Source organism: Macaca nemestrina, chromosome 12, assembly GCF_043159975.1.
Source record: "Macaca nemestrina isolate mMacNem1 chromosome 12, mMacNem.hap1, whole genome shotgun sequence".
In the NCBI taxonomy this organism is placed as follows: domain Eukaryota; kingdom Metazoa; phylum Chordata; class Mammalia; order Primates; family Cercopithecidae; genus Macaca; species Macaca nemestrina.
Genome location: NC_092136.1, coordinates 94,308,338 through 94,328,402, shown reverse-complemented (window position 1 = coordinate 94,328,402; position 20,065 = coordinate 94,308,338). Strand labels below are relative to the sequence as shown.

Genomic DNA, 20,065 nt, shown 5'->3' with positions numbered 1-20,065 from the left:
AGAGCTCTACAATACCTGAAACTCTTCTCACCTTTCTCCCTTAGCCAGGTCAAATATTTGTCATATTCATTAACTCTTCTTTATAGAAGAGTTTGTGTGTTTGGGGGTTGGAACTGTTTTCTCATTTTATGGAAATTGTATTTTGTTTTTATTCTCTTATTACCTTTTGATTGGTTTAAGGGAAGATCAAGGCAAATTTGCTTTTATTTATATTTTATTTTATTTTTTGGAGACAGTCTCGCTCTGTTGCGAGGCTGGAGTGCAGTGGCGCCATCTCAGCTCAGTGCAACCTCTGCCTCCCGGGTTCAGGCGATTCTCCTGCCTCAGCCTCCCAAGTAGCTGGGATTATAGGGCACGTGCCACCACACCTAGCTAATTTTTGTAATTTTAGTAGAGACGGGGTTTCACCATGTTGGCCAGGATGGTCTCAATCCCTTGAACTCATGATCCACCCACCTCGGCCTCCCAAAGTGCTAGGATTACAGGCTTAAGCCATGGCGGCCCCCTATTCTATCTTAAGTCTCTATTCATTTTAGAGTTAGAATATTTGGTTAAGTCTCAACCTTGTCTTTTCTAAATGGATTCTTACCAAATTAAGAATGCATGGCATGTTCTTGGTCCTAAGGTGTTTATTCCTTCTTAGGCTTTCAATTGATATATTCTCCTTAATTCTTCCATTTCTTTCTTTTTTTTTTTTTTTGGACAAGGTCTCACTCTGTCACCTAGGCTGAAGTGCAGTGGTGCAATCTCAGCTCACTGCAACAACTCCCCTCCCCGCTGCCTCCCCCAGGCTTGCACAATCCTCCCACCTCAGCCTCTCAAGTAGCTGGGACTACAGGCGCATGCCTTCACACCTGGCTAATTTTTTTGTTTGTTTGTTTGTTTTTGTATTTTTTGTAGAGACAGGGTCTCGCCATGTTGCCCAGGCTGGTCCCTAACTCCCGATCTCAAGCAATCCACCCACCTAGGCCTCCCAAAGTGCTGGGATTACAAGGTGTGAGCCGCCACACCCAGCCCTTAATTCTCTTTACCATATATTTGTGAGAGATTGTTGCTCATGTTTTTTCTGATTATAAAACTAGTTTTTTAGAAAAAGTGTAATATAGAAAATATGTAATACTCAAGAACAAAAAACAAAAGCACCCTAAAATTTTATTGCCCAGAGATAACAGCTATTTTTTGTAAGTTTTTTTCTTATTATTTCCTAGGAGCCAATTCTAAAAAGTAGCTCAAATTTCCTAGGAGCCAATTCTAAAAAGTAGCTCAAAGTAGCTCAGTAACAGTCTGTTACTGTCAAATATGGTATTGAATTAGGGATGATTGCCAGTATTCCTTCTAGTTCTGAAAATTTTGATTCTGTGAAATTTTGTTTTTCTTGGTAAATCTTTTCAAAGGGTCTCATGGGTAGTATGGTGGATTGATCTGACAGGATAATAAGTATTAAATTTGATTGGTGGGGATGTTCTCCTTTACACACATATGAGTATTTTTTATTTTTATTTTTATTTTTGAGACAGGGTCTCTCTTTGTCACCCAAGCTGGAGTGCAGTGGTGTGATCATAGCTCACACAGCCTCTATCTCCTAGGCTCAAGTGATCCTCCTGCCTCAGCCTCCTGTGTAGCTGGGACTACAGGTGTGCACCACCATGCCTGACTAATTTTTTTTTTTTTTTTTTTTTTTGTAGAGACAGGGTTTTGCGTGTTGCCCAGGCTTGTCTCGAAAGCTTGGGTGCAAGCGATCCTCCCGCCTCGACCTCCCAAAGTGCTGAGATTACAGGCGTGAGCCACTGTCAGCCTCCTTTATGTTCTTATAGTATGATTACTTCATGTCAATGCCTAAATTAATGATTTTTAGGATGATACATTATCTCCTTGTGTGTGCTTTCTCCTTCTTCTCCCCCTTAGGCTATGACCAGGGCCAGAGCGCTCAGATCTCAGTCAGAGGAGTCTGCCTCTGCCTTTAGTGCTGATGACCTTATGAGTATAGATTTAGCAGAACAGATGGCTAATGACTCTGATGATAGCATCTCAGCAGCAACCAACAAAGGAAGAGGCCGAGGAAGAGGTCGAAGAGGCGGAAGAGGGCAGAATTCAGCATCAAGAGGAGGGTCTCAAAGAGGAAGAGGTGAGCGCTGAGTTCAGTCCTGTGCATATTCACACTTGGCAGTTGAGTGGAAAATACAGAGTTAGATCTCGTCAGAGTTGAATTATAAGTTTTTATTTCTAAAACATGGTTCTTTAAAAAATCTATTTTTAGAATATATAAGACGGTCTTTCAGGCAGTTCTGACACGTGTCTTTTACTTAAATAAATTTTGAATGGCCACATGCACTTAGGGTTTTAATTGTTCTTAGCACATACCTTATAAAAGCTTCATTGTATTTGTCACATAGTACCTTTTGGGTACATTTAATGTCATATGTATTCTCACATGTACAAAGTAGTAGGCAAATATGAGTTGTTAAAGAAAATAGTTAGCTAAAAGCCTTTGGCAACAGGAGGAAAACTCCAGATCATACAATTATTATGTTTGTTACTGTTATAAGATACAAATACCCACATGCTTACCAAGTAGTCTTTATAATAAAGTCGATTTAAGAAGGAAAACTGCCCCCAATTTGATTTCTAAAACTAGTCATTAACATTGTCATCATTGTATTTACTGCGAGACTATTGTCATTAAATAGTTCATGCCAGTAGAAATTGGTCATTCAGTGACTTTCTCACACATTATGTCAATTCATCTCTAAAGATTTTTTAAAATTCTTTTTATTAAATATGTATCCATAGGAATTTTAAGCTGATGAAATGAATATTAATTTGGTTTAAAATCTCCAGGGAGAGAAATCCTCATCTTTTACTGATGATTATTTTCACTATTCTCATATTTACAAAATTTTTCCTTAAAAATTTTTATTTTTGTTTTTTAATTTTTTTTGAGATGGAGTCTTGTCTTTGCTCTGTTGCCCAGGCTGGAGTGCAGTGGTGCGATTTCAGCTCACTGCAACTTCTGCCTCCCGGGTTCAAGCAATTCCCCTGGCTCTGCCTCCCAGGTAGCTGGGATTACAGGGACCCATCATCACGCCCAGTTAATTTTTGTATTTTTAGTAGAGATGGGGTTTCACCATGCTGGCCAGGCTAGTCTTGAACTCTTGACCTCAAGTGATCCTCCCGCCTCTGCCTCCCAAAATGCTAGGATTACAGGCGTGAGCTACCACGCCTGGCCTATTTCCTTACATTTTAATTGGATAAATTAAATTAGATAAACTAAAGTGTGGCCTAAAAGAATAGTCTCTGAAAATTGGTCAGACTCTAGATGTTTGTTCTTATATATATGTCTAGCTTTTTACAGACAAACTATTTGACATAGACTTATTGAACTTTCATTTTTTGTTGTTGTATGAAATAAACCTTAGCTGCTGATAGGCTTGTACGTTGACTGTTTATTTTTCTAACAGCAGACACTGGTCTGGAGACTTCTACGCGTAGCAGGAACTCAAAGACTGCTGTGTCAGCATCTAGAAATATGTCTATTATAGATGGTGAGTATAGACTGCAAGTGATTATTTATAAATTCCAACATTAGGAAGACCAAGGTAATCACCATTAGTAGCCCTTATTTGTGTTGCCATCATTGGAAAGTTAAAAGGGCAATTAGGATCACAGGATAAATTATTTTTTAAAAGATGTTTGCTATGCATTAGAGTTACTGAAGAGGGTAAGCTTTTAAAATTATGTTTTATAGGCCAGGCACGGTGGCTCACACCTGTAATCCCAACACTTTGGGAGGCCGAGGCAGGCAGATCACAAGGTCAGGAGATCGAGACCAGCCTGGCCAACATGGTGAAACCCTGTCTACTGAAAATACAAAAATCAGCTGGGCGTGGTGGTGCATGCCTGTAGTCCCAGCTACTCAGGAAGCTGAGGCAGGAAAATCGCTTGAACCCAGGAGGTGGAGGTTGCAGTGAGCCAAGATTGTGCCACTGCACTCCAGCCTGGTGACAAAGTGAGACTCCGTCTCAAAAAAAAAAAAAAAAGACAAAACAAAACAACAAAAAAATTAGGTTTTATAATTTCTTACTTTCAGACAAATGTTGTTTCTGTTTGGTGGAGAGATCCTGGAAAGAGGAAAGTGAAGTAGTTGGTCGCTATATGGACAGTGGTCGAAAGAGAGAGGAGCTGTCTCTACTGTTTCCTTGCTTCCCCCATGCTGCCCTATCAGTCTCTGCTTTCCATATAGAGAAGTCATGTGACCTATACTTAAGAGAAATTATGGCTAGGCCCTTGGAATTAATTTCTGTATAATCCTATGGTCTAAAAATTGTCCTCAAGGGGATCTGTTTAACTGTTTTTGATATTGTAGATTATGAAATCAGCCTAAAATGTTAGTCATATTTACAAAAAGTATGCGTTAAGATAGGTGGTGATACTTTTTTCTACCTAGCGTTTAGAATATATTCATATGTATATTATTTATATTAGTTATTTGAGGTTGTTTCACTTTTATAACATTTATAAATATTAATTTATTAAATATTATAATGTTTATAATCTTATAGCTAGGATTAATTGTTGACAAACTGGGGAGCTGAACTAATTCTCAGAAGATGAAGTTTCTCAAGGGCAGCATAAACCGCATTTATGTCCAAAAAGACAGCTGCACAGATAGAGCTGTGAGAGGTATATGAGTTTAACAGCAACCCAGGTGAAAAAGACTTAGGTCAGTAAGAGTTATGCAGGCAGACCCAACTGTCCAAATCTATTGATGTCTTAAACAGTATTTAATGAGTCTTGCAGGGGTGTCCAAGGGAGAGAATACAGTCATGGGTTCTTAGTTTCTCTTTCTGGTTGGGCCAGTAAAGCCCTTTTCTCATCCCTCTTTTCCTCGTATCACTAGCGACAGAAACTAAAAACCATGGCTTCAGGCTGCTAAAAGCCTAAAACAAAAGAAAATGGAACAAAAACAACAAAATGAGGTGGGTTGGACAAGCTTGCACAGCAAGGAATTCTCCCTATGTACTAAATTGGACATAACTTGCCAAGAATACTGTACTCCTCTTTGGAATTATATTTCAAAGAGACTGTCAACTATATATGATCATTCAGAAGAGATACCAAATAATATAAAAAATGGTTGGCCAGGCGCAGTGGCTCGTGCCTGTAATCCTACCACTTTGGGAGGCTGAGGCGGGTGGATTGCCTGAGCTCAGGAGTTCGAAACCAGCCTGGGCAACAAGGTAAAACCCTGTCCCCTACTAAAAATACAAAAAATTATCCGGGCATGGCAGCATGTACCTGTGGTCCCAGCTACTAGGGAAGCTGAGGCAGGAGAATACTTGAACCAGGGAGGCGAAGGTTGCAGTGAACTGAGATCATGCTACTGCACTGGGTGACAGAGCATCTCAAAAAAAAAAAAAAGAGGTTGAAGAAACTTAGGATATCTAACCTGGGAAAGATTCAGATCTTTATGTAGATAATGTTCTATCATATAAAATGTGGAATGAATTAGATTTGATTTTAGTCCCAAAGGCAATGCTTTTTTAATCTATTTTGGCTTATGGATTCTTTAAAAATCTGATGAAAGCTATGTCTTCTCTCCTTAAATAAGTACTCACATGCAATTGCACCCAATTTCAAAGGGTTCAGCCACTCCCATGAAGCGCATTGTGTTCTCCAGCTTAAGAACTTCTGGCCCAATGGGGATGGATGGGTATAGCTAGACACATACTGATTTAAGTTTCTCATAGAATGGACCTAGAAGATTTAAGAACAACTGTGTTCCCCTGTTTTATGTGTGGGGGAACTAAGCCAAGCAGTTTTGCCCTGAGTTGATAAAACCACTAATAGTAGCAATAATGGCTAATATTTATGAAACTGCATGCCTCTTAACAGGTCTATGGAGCAGGTACTTACTATATTATTTATGTTTTACAGAAAAGGAAACTGAGGCTTTACAAAGATGGGTAGCTTACCCTAGATCTCATAACTTGTCAGTACCAGATCTGAGAATGATCTCACATTCTCTGGACTCCACAACCAATAGCTGACCACTGTACTAATTTCCAGAACAAGATAAGATTAGAGACCTAGCTACTGGTTCTCCATAGAGGAATTTTTGCATTATACATAATAACCTATGTAATTAATGTAAAGATGGACTAATTTGCCTTGGAAGTAAGTATCACTCCATTAAAGGAATTTTCAACATTTATCAAATGACAGCTGATATTGAAGGAAAGATATAAAATCAGGTTGATTAAATGACTCAAACCTTACCAAAAAATTCCATTGCTATATTTTTACCCAGTATTATTTAGTACTTCAGAAGAGCCAGCTAAGATCCTTAGCTTTTTGCTTCACAAGCATGTTGTCTTTATTGCCATTTAGGAAATGGTGTCTGGAAAGATGCTGTTCCATTCTTGGTAGGTTTAATATAAAAGCAGAGAGGAAAAAAGAAAGAAAGAAAAGGCAGCCTGGAAAATTGTAAAGGATTCATGCTGAGTTCAACCTTGCATTCAGCAAATGACAGCTTTGTGACTTGAGACAACTCAGTCACTCTCCTAGTTTGTTTAGATATGATTGGGAATAATAACCTCTATTGTATTGGGTTATTCTGAAGATTAAATGATCAAGAAGCCTGGCATGTAGTAGGCATTCATCAAGTGTTATTAGTATTAAAAACGAGGAAACAGGAACATAGAAAAAGAGTGAATAAAATAATGAACACTTCCATGTTAAACCACCAAAATTGGTTAGCATGCAATCGACAGTCATAGATGTGGATTATCCACCTTTACCTTAGCCCAAATCGCCTTTTTTTGTCCTGTCTTGTTTTTGTTTTTGTTTTTTCTGCCCTGTGGAATCCAGTGTCCTGGCTTGTTTTATGTGACGTTTTCCTTGACTTCAGTGGGTAGACTTCATCACTTAAAGTGAGTCTTTGAGTTTCCATTGTAATTAAGAAATCAGTTATTAGTTAAGCTTGTTGGTTTTTGGTTTTTTTTAAAAAAAAATGTTTTTCCCTCCGCTTGCTGTTTTTGGTGTTCGGCAGTATCACTGTGATCAATCTAAAGACAGTATTCTTGTTTATCCTGCTTAGGATTTACTGGGCTTCATGAATCTCTGAACTGGTATCTTCCATCACTTCTAAAAAATCCTTAGCCATTATCCCTTCAGGTATTACCTCTATGCTATTCTTATTCTCCTTCCTTCTGAGTCTTCAGTTAAATATAAGACCTTTTTATTCTGTCCTCGCATGACTTGTATTTTCTGTTCTCTCTTTCTGTGCTACATTCTGAGTAATTATTTCTGATCACTTTTTTTTTTTTTTTTTTGAGACAGAGTCTCTCTCTGTCGCCTAGGCTGGAGTGCAGTGGCATCATCTTGGCTCACTGCATCCTCTGCCTCCTGGGTTCAAACAATTTTCCTGCCTTAGCCTGCTGAGTTGCTGGGATTACAGATGTGCACCCAGCCTATTTGGTTCTTTTAAAATATGCTCTGTCACCGCTGGGTACATGGCTCACGCCTGTAATCCCAGCACTTTGGGAGCCTGAGGCAGGCAGATCACGAGGTCAGAAGATCAAGACCATCCTGTCTAACACAGTGAAACCTTATCTCTACTAAAAATACAAAAAAAAAATTAGCCGGGTGTGGTGGTGAGTGCCTATAGTCCCAGCTCCTCGGGAGGCTGAGGCAGGAGAATGGCATGAACCTGGGAGGCAGATCTTGCAATGAGCTGAGATCGTGCCACTGCACTCCAGCCTGGACTACAGAGTGAGACTCCGTCTCAAAAAAAAAAAAGAAAAAAAAAAATCTAAAAGTTCTATACATCATTGTCAGCTGGCTTCATGTCATGATGTCATGTTAGCTTTAATTAAAATATGCTTTGTCACTTTTAATACTTTTTAGAAGTTTTCTGAAGATATTTTTAGGCCTGTTTTTAATTTTTCATGTGTACACAGTAAGGATTGTTTTTGTTATTTTGTATCTAATAACCTAGTGTCTGAATGTCTTTGGCCTCTTTCTGTTGTCTGTTTCTGTTGGTTCTCGTTTATGGTGACTTATTTCCTTTCATGCTTTGTTATTTACTGTCCCTAGAAAATTATCAGCAGGAATAATTTGAGACCTTGGATGAAGCCATCTTCATCCAGAGAAGATTCATGTTTGTTTCTCTAGGTTTGTAGGGCACCACAGGTCTTAGACCACTTTAAGCTAAATTTGAGGGTTTCTTGGACCAATCAGGTGATACACGCTTGTAACTAAAATGCAGGTTCAGTCACTTGCTGCTTGCAAAGTCCAATTAACAAGAGCAAGGTGTGGTATAAAGAAAGTGACTTTTTATTCCAAAGCTAACTTAGGGGAAGAAATACAGGCTTCCTACCTTAAGGGTACTGCTTCCCCCTTTGCGGCAGAAAGTGGAGGCTTTTAAAGGGGACCTATCAGGAAGGGCATGCAGGGGAGGAAGCGAGCAAGTAGGGGGTCTGCGTGTTAGTTTTATCTACCAGGCAGTTGAATTGGCATCTTCATGGGAAGAAATAGGCTATAAAGGTGGCTGAAAACTCTTTAGGTTGGAGAGAGTTTCATACCGGGACTTTGGGTTGTAAATTGACTGGTATCTCTAGAGGCAGCCCCCTGGTGGGTGACAGTTTCACTCTGGAGCTTCCAAGCACATAGTTAGATGAACTGCCTCTTTAGGGAGTGTCTGATGAAGAGGAAGTAATAGACTATAATTGCATTTCTAAAGAACTAAGTAGAAAGTGGGGGAAAGGAGAAAAGAGAAAAGAAGAGAGAGAAAAAAATAATTGAACTATCTCTTAGAAAAATGGGGTATTCAGTTACATGCTTATGAAATCCTGTTTACCTCTGCTTCTCTCTTTAACCATTGGGGCTCCACCTTAGGAAGAGAAATGCATCAGGGTTTTCACTTTGGGCAGGCTGTGGGATATGGTAGCCCTCTCTCTTTTTCTTCAGGATTCTCAAAACCAGTGTTAACATTTTCCCAATTGAAAAGGGAACTCAGGGAAAGGACTTAATGTACCTCTCAGAGTTCTAGCTTTTCTTCAGTTTTGGCCTGGTAATTCCTTGCTATGTGATCAGCTCTTCAATGCCATTGAGAATTTTTTTTTTTTTTTAATGTTTAAGGTACTAATTTGGATTGTTGTCAGCAGAAGTGAGTTTGAAGACAATGAGAGATCATGTTGTCTGAATAGCCTAGCCTGCAATGACTGTTACCCATTGACAACATAGAATAAAGCTTCTATTTGTGTAGAGAGGCTGGAGACCAGTTATGGTGCCCTAAAAGTTTTACAGATTGGCTTGACTAATTTTTTTAAGGAAACAGTATTCATCCATGAAAAGAGGCTATGTAAATAAACTAAATACGAAACGTCAGATTTCCTGAATTATGTTGTAGGCAAAAATCTTATTATGGTACCTTTTGCGGCAAAGCATGATGGTTAAGAATGCAGGCTCTGAAATCAGGCCCCTTGGGTCAGCCATAGCCAGCTCTTTACTGCTGGCTCAGCACCCTTGCACTGTAAGTGCTGTGAGAAAGGGGTCTGCATCATTCCTGCTCATCACTGTATCCACTATGCTTGGCACATAACATAGTAGATGCTTGTTAAATACTTGACAATGACCCAGTAAAAATTACTTAGAGATTGTGTAGCATAAGGGTTAAAACCATGGTTCTAAAGTCAGGAAGATCTTGTTTTGGATCCTGACTTCTCAATTTTACTAGTTGTGTGTCCTCCAGCAAATACGTTAAGTTTTTCATCTTTAGGAGTGAGTGTTCTCATCTGTAGGATGGGACAATGATTGTGTCTTCCTCATTGCATTATTCTGAGGATTAATGAGAACATGTATGTGAAGTACCAGGCAGTGTCTATGCATATTAAGCCCTCAGTAAGTGCAAACTGGTGTTATTCTACAAGCATCAGATCCCTTAGCTATAAAATTGACAATGTTATACTGACTTCAGAATAATTATATTAAATGAGCTTAAGTGTTTACAGTACTGATCACAGCACCTGGTAAAAATGTGATAGATGATAGCTGCTATTAGTATTAGTGGTAGTGTTTTGCAATAAGGTTATAAAGATGAATGATGTGAATCATTGGTCTAAATTTGTCTTTTATCTAATTGATTTGATATAATGGTTTTGCTAACTTAACTGATTACCTTCAGTACTGGGCTTTTTTTTGAAAAATGAACTGATTTTTAAAGTATAAATTTGTAAAACATTTTTATCAGGTTGGATTTGGTGTTTTTTTTTTTTTTTTTTTAAGCCTCTGACAGAATACCTGTGGAGTAGTAACTATACTTGTCATCACTTTGGAACAGAAGCAACAAATTCAGACTGTAACTTCTAGATCCCTGTTTTAAATGAAGGAGTGAAGAGATAAATAAAGGTCAAATTCTCTTATAAAAAGGTCCATGGAGTACGGAAATTTATGTGCTGCAATTTTATTGGAAAAGATAGAAATTACACTTACAGCCACAGGAGTTGTAAATAAGAGTTGACAGCCCAGATTTTTCCATTGAAGTTAGTCAGCAGAGGATAGTGACTAAGTGAATGAAAGTACCTCTGAAGCCACTGCCTTTACATTTCACTTATACCACTGTGGGTACCACTGCTGCTACTATGTTTGCTACCACAAATAGCTACATGTATTTGAATGCTTTCTATCTGCTAGACACTTCTTACCCTCTCAACAGTTTTCTGCATGAAGTATTAACATTGTTTTACAGGTGAGGAAATTGAGTCTTAAAGAAGCCAAGGAGATTGGCCATAGTCAAGCTAGTAAGTCAAAATGAGTCTAACTCCAAAACCAGAGCTTTTAACCATCACACCGTATTGTCTTCCTAACAGAACATAGTGCTTAGTTTTCTGATAAAATTATTTCACAAACATTCACTCATCTTTTGCCTTCCACTGGGATAAAAAGAAACGTATCTTGTTTTCTAGGATCTCAGAGTTAGAGGAGTCACTGAAAAAATATTGAACAGAAATATTCTTTGAAATCATCATGATCTCTGGCCTTTTTATTCAGTCGCTGTGTCTAGCCTTTTGAGTAGAGTAGGATGTGAAACCAGTAACTGAGTAAAGCAGATAAGAATATTGTTTCTGCCTCTCATTTCTCCTCTTAGATATTACAAGTTTGGAGATAGAACCTAGAATAGGAAACATGTACAAACACAATAAATTTAGGTTAGATAGAAAGATTCATTAGTTTTGTGACAAGGAGAATTTTGGACTTTGCAGGATTTTTTGAGTATTTCTTTGTTTTTCTGTGCCCTATTTAGTTTATGAGTCATCTTGGGGAAGATATTTTTAATATCAGCAAACTGGTAAGGCGTAGGAGAAAATAAACCTAAATTAGATGTTTGAAATTTATTATAGGTTTTTGTTTTGTTTTGTTTTGTTTTGTTGAGACAGAGTTTTGCTCTGTTGCCCAGGCTGGAGCACAGTGGCACAATCTCGGCTCACTGCAACCTCTGCCCCCTGGGTTCAAGCGATTCTCCTGGCTCAGCCTCCCGAGTAACTGGGATTACAGGCACCTGCCACCATGCCTGGCTAATTTTTGTATATATTTTTAGTGGAGTTGGGGTTTCACCATGTTGGCCAACCTGGTCTTGAACTCCTGACCTCAAGTGATCCACCCGCCTCGGCCTCCCAAAGCGCTGGGATTACAGGTGTGAGCCACTGTGCCTAGCTTTATTGTAGGTTTTGATGTCAAGGAAAAAGAAAGGGAAAGATAAAGAGCTAGCTAAACTTCAAGGATCTAACCAAGTTTAAAAGGAAAAGAGGTGTGGATACAAAGGAATTTTTATCATAGAATAAAATATATGCTTTTTTCTAAAATTCTCCTCTGGAATATTTCTTAGATATTGAATATGGCTACTAAGGTAGAGGAAAATGAGAAACTACTGGAATCCGATGGCTCCTAATGTAGCAACAGGGATAAAGGTGTCATCAACAACAAAGAAGGGATTCGGAGGCTTTCCTTCAATACATCTGTAGTTCATTTGGTTAGGTGATTAGATTTTATCCTTCAGGTATTTTTCTATGAAATATTTTTAGTGTGTGCGTATTTATAAACACAACAGTATTCAAATAAGCTGAGAAATAATGAGACTGACAGTTGAGCCTTGAGTTATGTGTACCTATAATTCTATCTCCCTTTAGATTTTAAAAAATATCAAATAGTTTTATAATTAGGCAGCATGCAGTTTTGCAGATAGGACTCAGAAAGTCTTTAGCTAAAGAAGTATACAAGTTTTTCTAAATTATTTTAAGAATAACATAATGCACATTTCATCTTTTTCATTCTAGCCTTTAAATCTACAAGACAGCAGCCTTCCCGAAATGTCACTACTAAGAATTATTCAGAGGTAAGAAAAAAAGTTTTATAGTTGTGTATTAATAATTTATGTTTTCTGCATTATAAATTGTCAACTCTCTGATTTACAAAGTAAATAAAAGAAGAACAATTATGGAACATTAAAGCTGGAAGGAGCTTTACCAGTTATCTCTAGGGCTTCTAGGATTTGATTTTTTTTTTCTTGGTTGCTCTCTTTGTTTAAATAATGGTTATTATAGAAATCCATAAATGTTATGTATACAGTAATGTTTTCAAGGATAACAGTGTTGAACCAAAAGAGCTCATGCATGGAATACTAATATTGAAGGTGAGTTCAATGGATATAGAGGTTTTATCTATACCGGGTTTCCTTTTGTTACTTACCTTCCCAAAATACTAGCTGTGCCTTAACAGCTGATGGTAGACTTAAGATGAATGAAAAGGCTGGAGTCCAGTGATCCATGTGGTTTGCCCTAGGTTTAGCCTGGGCCTTCTGCTCTTCCTTTGGATTCCAAGAAGAGTCCAATATGGGCTTGACTCTCCTATTACTTCACTTTCAAAACTGTATCTTAACTCCTGAGCCAATACTCTTCCCTCTACATCAGGGTTTCTCCATAATGGCACCGTTGACATTGAGGACCAGATAATTTGTTGTGAGGGATTGTCCTGTGCATTGTAGGATATTTAACTGCATCCTTAGTCTCAGGGGCTGTTCGTTCAGTATTTGGTCTTTGGCTTCATCCTCATCTGTACTTAAGTTAGATGAACATATGGCAAATGTGTGTATCAAATGTCAAGATGACAGAAAATGTAGAGAAATAGTATTTTGGATGATAGAATCAACAGTCAGAAATATCTTTATTGAGTCTTAACATTAACAAATGGTATTTAAGAGGGACAGATTTAACAGAAAGATACCTAGTATTTCCCACATGGTCTGATACCTCATTTAAAGCTGGAGATGGAACACTGATGGTCTCACCTCTCATAAGAAACCAAGAGGAAAGTCACAGGGTCTGCATACGAGCCTATGCAAGTCATTCACCAATGTAACTGGGTTTCCTTAGGTGCTCAGGTTCCTGGGATGACCAGGAGAGAGGTGAGCAAAAAGTAACATTTGTGAATGAAGAGGGACATTGGAGGGAGGTCAGACTGAGTGTTAGTTTTAATGGTTATAGCTTTCTGTCTCCTTTTTTGTGGCTCATATATAACTAAGATTTAATCGTTTAATTCATTTCTTCATTTTCATGTTTATTCAGAGAGTCAATTCTCACAAAAACCATTTGTTGCTTTGTTTCCTTGCCAGGTGATTGAGGTAGATGAATCAGATGAGGAAGAAGACATTTTTCCTACCACTTCAAAGACAGATCAAAGGTAGGTGCAGTGATATTCTGCAAAAAGAAACATCTGAAAAAAATTTTAAATTATCCAAAATTCCATAGTTACACATTTTTCTATGCCATATAAGTTTAACAGACTTACTTTCAACTAGTAAAGTATATAGAGGAATGAAAACAGACCAAGGGCTAGTTTATAGAGTTGATGCAGCATTAGTAAAAGGATTTTCAGTGAAAATTGAAATAGCCTGTAATTTTTTTTCCTTTTGACTTTATTAGTGCTTTTCTTTTTATTTATTTATTTATTTATTTATTTATTTATTTATTTATTTTTTGAGACGGTGCCTCACTCTGTCACCTAGACTGGAGTGCAGTAATGCGATCTTGGCTCACTGCAACCTCCACCTCCTGGGCTCAAGCAATTCTCCCACCTCAGCCACCTGAATAGTTGGGATTACAGATGTGCACCACCACACCCGGCTAATTTTTTGTATTTTTGGTAGACACAGGATTTTGCATTGTTGCCCAGGCTGGTCTGGAACTCTGGAGCTCAGGCAATCCATCCACCTCGACCTCCCAAAGTGGTTGGATTACAGACATGAGCCACCGCGCTTGGCCTCAGTGCTTTTCTTAATGGAAGACTATGTTCTTTCCAAATAACAGAAAATAATTTTGTATTTTGCTAACATTTGATTTCAGCTTTTTGTCATTGTCTTATTTTTATATTCTTAACTACACATGGTGCTGTACTAAACACCAAAAGGGATCACACAGAGTCACTCTGTCTTCAGAGGACTTGCATGCTCTTCCTGTGTGTTGTGGGATTTTTGGCCTATTGCTGTTAAGCTTGACTTGATTCACTATTACCATTTGCTTTTATACATTAACATTTTGGTTGAATACTGCAAAGCTCGATTAATGAGAGTTTCTACTTAATAAAGTAATCAACTGCCTTATTTTGTACTTATTTTCTGTTTGAGCATTATATTAGGTCTGATGAGAGAGGGGCATAGCAAATGCTTTAATATGGCCTCTGTCTTCAGGTAACTTCAGTTGTAGTGGAAAAGAGAAATGAACATATTTGAATTCATCAAAGAATGATTTAGTACATAATTAGGTGTAGAATTTTATATTACAGACCCATAAGCGTGAGTGCTTGTGGGCTGGTGAAAAAAGGAACAAGGAATGTGGGCTAGAAGAAGCAGCTTCATGGAGGGAGTAAAACTGACCTGAGGTTTCAAAGATAAGATTTGGTTTAGTAGGGTGGAGAATGGTGGTCCCAGCTGAGAGTAAGGGCATGAACAGGAACTCCAGAAAGAAGGGTGATTGAGGAAAAACCTTATATTAGTGTTTCTCAAGCTTTTTTTTCATGATCTCAGCCATTTCTTGATTATCCAAGGAGAAGAATTAAGTAACTTAGATGTAATTCAATTTCTCCCTAACATTAGAAATTAAATACTTAAAAGAATGAAATTTTTGGGGGTAGGGTTGAGTTTGAGAGGGCCAAAAACTATTGTAATAGCTACGATTTTTCATCCCACTCTATCCCCTGGAGCCAATTTTTGTTTTTTGTGATATTGACCCCACTGAGAATATAAACTCTATGTGACTTAAAGGTTAATGTTAGAACAAGTGTAAGTAGAGTTCCATGTTCACTTATTAGGTCCTTTAAACATCATGCTAGGTTCTGGGGATAGAAAGATAAAAGAAATGTTTCTTCCTTCAGAGAATTTACACTTTAGTGGTATGCTAATTACAGGGCACTGCTAATCCACCAAGATAAATGTTTTATTCAGGTGTAACGAAATCTAAGGGATGTGCCAATATCTTCCTGGGAAAGGTCACTGAAGGTTTTACAAAGAAGATAGGTGACATCTGAGCTGGTGATCAGCCGATCAGTTAGCATGCATTAAAGGAAATGATCTGGTGTAGAGAGAAGAAACAGTGGCACAGGACACAGGCATCTACTTTGAAGGATGGTCAGGGAAAGCCTCTGAGGAGGCTACATTTAAGCCGAAATTTTAATAAGGGAAACGTGGCCTTGCGTAAAGCAGAGGGACAAGTGCATGCAGCCTGTATTAGTCCATTTTCTTGCTGCTGATAAAGACATACCTGAGACTGGGCAATTACAAATCAAAGAGATTTAATGGACTCACATTTCTACGTAGCTGGGGAGGCTTCACAATCATGGCAGAAGGTGAAAGACATGTCTCACATGGCGGCAGACAAAAGAAGAGAAAAAGAGCCAAGTGAAAAAGATTTCCCCTTATAAAACCATCAGATCTTGTGAGACTTATTCACTACCATGAGAATAGTATGGGGGAGCTGCCCCTGTGATTCAATTATCTCCCACCAGGTCCCTCCCAGAATACTTAGGAATTATGGGATCTACACTTCAAGATGAGATTTGGGTAGGGACACAGCCAAACCATATCACAGTCTATTGAAGAAGCAGGTTTAATAATGTTATTTAGGAGCCAGTGACTCAAGTGTGGTGGAAAAGGAGGTGGTTTGAGATGAGAATAGAAAAGAGAGGCAGGGTAAATCATACTGCAGGAGCAGGTGAGCACTACAAAGGTTTTGAATGTCCTTATAAATGCAGTGGGAATCCACAGAAGGATTTTAAGAGAGGAGTGGCACCTTCTGATTTACATTTACAAAGGATCACTGTGGTTGCAGAACAAGTGTAAATAAACTTAGCTGAAAGGAGGGTGCTGCAGGGAGTTTGAGCTAAGAGAGATGATGGAGGCTTGCACAGGCTAGTGGTAGGTGAAATGGAGAAAACAGATGGTTTCAGGATATATTTTGAAGATAGACATGACAAAACTTGAGTATGGATTAAATATTTGGAATGAGGGAAAATAAGGAATCAAGATTGATTTTCTGGTTTCTTGCTTGAGCATTCACATTGTGCCATATATTGAGAAGGGCATAAAAGAAGAAAGAACAGATGTGTTGTAGGGAATGATAGGCATATAATTAAAAGTTCCACTGTAGATATGAAAAGTTTGAGATGCCTAGAAACTTACATGAAGGGAGGTTATAGGCAACTGAATGTGTGAATTCAGAACTCAGATGAGGGGTTTGAAATGATACTTAGATTTACCTCTGGACAGCATGCAGATGGTACTTAAAACCGTGGGGATGGATAGGATCACCTCAAAAAAGAAGGCAGAGCAGAAGAGGGTTTGTTTTCCTAGCCTGCAGTTTTAACCTTACCCAACCTTTGGGTAGAGTAGAAAAAAACAATAAAGACATGAGAAAAGTCCAGGAGAGTATAAAGTTGCAGAAGGCCATACTGGCCTTTATAGGAGTAAAAAATACCAAGATGGGCACAGATGCAAGTCAGTTTCTATGTTTATGGTAAGTAGTGGAGGGACTTATTTTAGCTCATGAAGGTTTACTTGAATTTCTCAGGACTCCTTTGGTTCCAGCTGATAGAAACCTAACTCAGATTCTCTTACAGAAAAGGAGATGTATCGGAAGATTATCAGGATACCTCGGGTTTTGGAAGGAAGTCCTTGTTTGGTTGTTGTTGTCTTTGTAAATTGAAGCACACACAAATCAGATCTAGCTTTCTAAGTTTTTTTTTTTTTTTTTTTTTCCCAGAAATCGGTCAAAATACTATTTTGATATTTTTGATATATGCTTAAGGATATTAAAGAAAAAAGTTTGCTTTTGTTATCGCAGTAGATTGTTTACTCTTTAGCTGTATAAATGTCTGCCGACTTCTTTAGACATGAAATAGTAATATAACTCACCGTTGTTTGGCACTTCCTATGTGCCAGACACTGCTCTGAGCATTTTACATGTGAGTTAGCTTGTGTGGTGCTCACAGCTTCCCCAGGAGATAGAGTATAGTTATAACTTTATCATCCCCATTTTGCAGATGAAGTATGAAGCACAGTGGCTAAGTAACTTACCTAAGGTCACCCAACTAGTCATACAAGCAAGGCATTCTGACCCCAAACTCATCTCTGTTGTTGCTGCTTGGTATGGTAACTAACTTCTCTGACTATTGTGCAAGCAATAAGAATCATTTAAGTTTTGAGAGGCTGTTTAACATTTTAGAGGCAATTTCCAAAATTGACATTTTGGAAACACATCAGAAATCAGCTTTGGCAGATTGGTGTTTCTAATTACAGCATCAAAATGATAATTTAGACTGTTTTGCAGAATTTTTTAGTAATTGCAGGTTATGCATGGTGTTTTATTTATAATTTAAACTATTTAAGCTCTGCCATCTACTAGAGTGGACCTTGATAAATGTGCTGATCTGCTACCTCTGAACCTTAGTTACTCTTCAAGTTTGCCTGATAAATCCTTCTGTCCTTTCCTTTTAAAGGACCTGCGAATTTTTCTATTTACTTCTGACATAAGATCTCATGATTCTCATTCTTTTATGCAGATAAGACCTTTGGACATATTTCTTTTGCTATAATGACATCCCAAAGCATGTTAATAAAATTGTAGACTGAGAATTTATAAACACTGCTTTTATTGAAGACAGGAATCAGCAGACTTTTTCTTTTTCTTTTTTTTTTTTTTTTTTGAGACGGAGTCTAGCTCTGTTGCCCAGACTGGAGTGCAGTGGCGCGATCTCGGCTCACTGCAAGCTCCGCCTCCCGGGTTCACGCCATTCTCCTGCCTCAGCCTCCGGAGTAGCTGGGACTACAGGCGCCCGCCACCACGCCCGGCTAATTTCTTTTTGTATTTTTAGTAGAGACGGGGTTTCACCGTGTTAGCCAGGATGGTCTCGATCTCCTGACCTCGTGATCCGCCCGCCTCGGCCTCCCAAAGTGCTGGGATTACAGGCTTGAGCCACCGCGCCCGGCCCAGACTTTTTCTTAACGGGCCAGATAGGAATTATTTTAGGCTTGGCAGGTCAAGAGGCAAAACCAGGGATATTATATAGGTAGACACTTGTATAACCATTTAAGATGTAACCATTTCAAAATGTGAAAACCATTCTTAGCTTATAGGCCATTAAAAAAAAAAAAAAATGGTGCTGGGCTAAATTTGCTTACTAGCCCCGATCTAAAATGACTTAAATTTCTTATTAGTTAAAAGGCATAGGAATTTACTGCAAGTTAAGCTTTATAAGAGTAGGAATCAGCTGGGCGTGGTGGCTCACGCCTGTAATCCTAGCACTTTGGGAGGCTGAGGTGGGCGGATCACGAGGTCAAGAGATAGAGACCATCCTTGCCAACATGGTGAAACCCCGTCTCTACTAAAAATACAAAAATTAGCTGGGCCTGGTGGCATACTCAGGAGGCTGATGGAGAAGAATCACTTGAACCGGGAGGTGGAGCTTGCAGTGAGCTGAGATCATGCCACTGCACTCCAGCCTGGAGACAGAGCAAGACTCTGTCTCAAAAAAAAAAAAAAAAAAAAGGAGTAAAAAGAGTAGGAATTACGATTTTCTTATTAACTGAGATTTGAGTAGAAAATATTTCAATGTTCCCATGGTTTTCAGAAATGGAAGATGGTAATGGATACATTTTTGTATATGATAAGTACTATAATAATGTAAGTAAGCATCGTTGTAGTACTTAATGTGTGTCAGGCACTGTTCTAAGTGTTTAAGCATATTAACACATTTAGTCTTTGTAAAATTATTATCCCCATTTTACAGATGAGGAAATTGAAGCACAGAGAAGTTAAGTAACTTGCTCAAAGCCACACAGGTAGTAAAGGGCAAAACCAGAATTCAAACCTCAGCCCCAGAGTCCTTTTCCTTGTAGTTTTATTGCCTCTGATGTAGATTTTAAGGGAACTGTGTGTTATTTATATTCATGGCAGCTGCTAGACTGAAAAACTTAGCCAAAAAGGCACACTTGATGAATCATGTAGTTCATTGTGTTCGTTTTTGTTTTTGTTTTGCCTCAGGTGGTCCAGCACATCATCCAGCAAAATCATGTCCCAGAGCCAAGTATCGAAAGGGGTTGATTTTGAATCAAGTGAGGTAAATAAGTAATATTGTTAAATTTTAATTAATTTTTAACTTTATAAAGTTTAAATAGAGACTGCTAGCTAGTTGCTGAACTTTTTTTTTTTTGATAAATAACTTCATCTTTTAGGTTCAGGGAGTACATGTGCAGGTTTGTTACATGGGAATTGCATGATGCTGAGGTTTGGTACAGATCTTATCACCCAGGTAGTGAGCAGCAGACAGTTTTCCAACACACATCCTACTGTCAGCCTCCCCTCTCTAGTAGTTCCCAGTGTCTGTTGCTCCCATCTTCATGTCCATGTGAACTCAGAGTTTAGCTCCCACTTATAAGTGAGGATAAGTGAGGACATGTAGTGTTTGGTTTTCTGTTCCCGTGTGAATTTGCTTAGGATAGTGGCCTCCAGCTGCAAAGAAC

General features: G+C 38.5%; 1 protein-coding gene across 6 annotated transcripts in view; it reads left to right on the top strand.

Moving 5' to 3' along the window:
* Positions 1–20,065, top strand: part of MRE11 (MRE11 homolog, double strand break repair nuclease) — an 80,961-nt gene that overhangs the window by 48,698 nt on the left and 12,198 nt on the right. For 4 of the 6 annotated variants that reach the window (XM_011745851.2, XM_071075474.1, XM_011745852.3 and 1 more), the window contains exons 15-19: positions 1,906–2,125; positions 3,459–3,542; positions 12,333–12,391; positions 13,667–13,734; positions 19,587–19,662. In XM_011745851.2, coding sequence (XP_011744153.2) covers positions 1,906–2,125; positions 3,459–3,542; positions 12,333–12,391; positions 13,667–13,734; positions 19,587–19,662 — 507 coding nt within the window. Of the gene's footprint in view, positions 1–1,905; positions 2,126–3,458; positions 3,543–10,747; positions 10,800–12,332; positions 12,392–13,666; positions 13,735–19,586; positions 19,663–20,065 lie in introns of those variants that run through there. The other 2 variants (XR_003018647.2, XM_024793603.2) reach the window with 2 other exon arrangements.